This window comes from Pteropus vampyrus, unplaced genomic scaffold (genome assembly GCF_000151845.1).
Source record: "Pteropus vampyrus isolate Shadow unplaced genomic scaffold, Pvam_2.0 Scaffold134, whole genome shotgun sequence".
NCBI lineage: Eukaryota > Metazoa > Chordata > Mammalia > Chiroptera > Pteropodidae > Pteropus > Pteropus vampyrus.
Genome location: NW_011888915.1, coordinates 449,806 through 451,728, shown reverse-complemented (window position 1 = coordinate 451,728; position 1,923 = coordinate 449,806). Strand labels below are relative to the sequence as shown.

General features: G+C 52.3%; 1 protein-coding gene across 1 annotated transcript in view; it reads left to right on the top strand.

Annotated features, from left to right (window-relative positions):
• Positions 1 to 1,923, top strand: part of ARAP3 (ArfGAP with RhoGAP domain, ankyrin repeat and PH domain 3) — a 21,508-nt gene that overhangs the window by 3,840 nt on the left and 15,745 nt on the right. The window contains exons 5-8 of the mRNA XM_023534913.1: positions 1,009 to 1,209; positions 1,353 to 1,422; positions 1,671 to 1,791; positions 1,881 to 1,916. Of these exons, the coding sequence (XP_023390681.1) occupies positions 1,009 to 1,209; positions 1,353 to 1,422; positions 1,671 to 1,791; positions 1,881 to 1,916 (428 nt within the window). The remainder of the gene's footprint in view (positions 1 to 1,008; positions 1,210 to 1,352; positions 1,423 to 1,670; positions 1,792 to 1,880; positions 1,917 to 1,923) is intronic.

Here is a 1,923-nt window from a genome sequence, read left to right as displayed (position 1 = left end):
GTGTCTGTGGGGCTTCTTGTCTGGCTGCTTCAACTCTTCAGGCAAATAGGAAACTAATGAGTAGAAGAATGGTTCTCAACCTTAGCTGCTCTATAGCCCGGGGAACATTTAAAACTGCAGATGCCTGGGCCCTACTCCCAGAAATTCAAGTTTGAGTATCTGGTACGGGGCCCACATTCCGGTATTTTTAAGTTTCCCGAGTGATTTTGTGCTGCTGAGGTGAAGAACCACTGGAAAGTGATTGAGAATGATAGAGGGCTTTCTGAGAAGATGGCATAAGCAAAGACCTGAGAGTGAGAAGAGGCAGCCCAGGGAAGCGTGTTCTAGGCAGAGGGAACAGCATGTGCGAAGGCTTTCAGACAGGGAGGGGAATGCGGCTGGAGTGTAGTAGCAAAGGTGAGGGCGACCCAAGGTAAGGTCAGGGGAGTAGCCATAGGTCTCACTGTCCATGGTCTTGCAGCCCATGGTAAGGAATTTGGATTTATTCTAAGGGCAAATGGGAAGTTATTGAAGAGTTCCATGGCAGAGGAGTTAAATTATCTTATTTGCATTTTTAAAAGAGCCCTCTGGTGATGGTGGGAAAATGGATGTTGGAGGTTGGGCAAGAATGGAAGCAGGTGACCAGTTAGGTATTCCACATCACCCCTGTGAGAACTGGTGGGAACTTGGTCCAGGGAGAGAAAGTCAGGAACTTTTTGGAGAAAGAACCAATAAGACTTATTGATTAGATAATAAGCCATCATGACAGGGAGTCATCTACACAGCCCTTTCCCAATTCTTCTATCAAGTAATTCAAATAGCAGAGGAGAGGGACTGAAATTTTCCCAATAAGAAGTCCAAGTGTGCTCAGAGAAGAAGGTCTGTGCTAATCTTTTGGATTCTGGATCTTCCTATTCCCATTTAAAAAGCAGATCCAGTACCTGCCAGGCATTCTACTAAGTGGTGTGGGTGGGGATGTCCAAGGAACTGGGTCTAATGTGTGTTCCTCTCTGTCTTGGCCCCCACAAGGCTCAGCAGGCAAGATCTAGAGGCACGGGAAGACACTGGCTATGCCAGCCTTGAGCTGCCTGAGGACTCCACTCTCTCACTGCCCACCCTGGACACAGAGACCAGCGATGACCTCATTTCACCCTATGCCAGCTTCTCTTCCACGGCAGACTGCCCTACACCCCTGCTCAGTGGCTGGCTAGACAAGCTCTCCCCTCAGGGGTGGGGCTGCTGGGAAGGGAAGGGGAGGGCGGCTGGGTGGTGGTGATGGGGTGGGGGAGTCAGGCCCCATGTAGTCCCAGGCCCTGGGCATTCCCAGGATACAGCCTCTATCATTCACTGATCTTGGTTCCTCCCTTCCCCAGAAACTACGTCTTCCAGAGGCGCTTCGTGCAGTTCAATGGGAGGAGACTGATGTACTTTGGCAGTGACAAGGTGGGGATCTAACGGTTTCTGCAAGAGGCCTGGGGACAGGGAGGGCTGAGAGAGGCTCAGGATTGGAAGCCAGGGTGGGGGGCCAGTCACCGCATGACTGACATCAGCATCTGAAGTAGCCGTGTGAGCAGCAATACCTCACTGCTTGTGGAATGAATGCCGATCTCATTATAAGTTGCTGCTGGCCCCTGGTGTCAGCACATCTGACTGAGTTTCTGTCTCTGTGGGTCATTGGGCTGTCTCTCTAGGACCCCTTCCCCAAGGGTGTGATCCCTCTGACCGCCATTGAGATGACCCGCAGCAGCAAGGACAACAAATTCCAGGTCATCACCAGCCAGAGGGTATTTGTGTTTCGCACAGAGAGTGAGGGTGAGGGCCAGGGCCCTCCGGTTCAGGGTGGGGCTGGGGAGGCCATGTGAACACACGGCCCACTGACCTGCTTCCCTGTCCCCTACCAGCTCAGCGGGACACATGGTGCTCCACACTGCAGTCCTGCCTGAA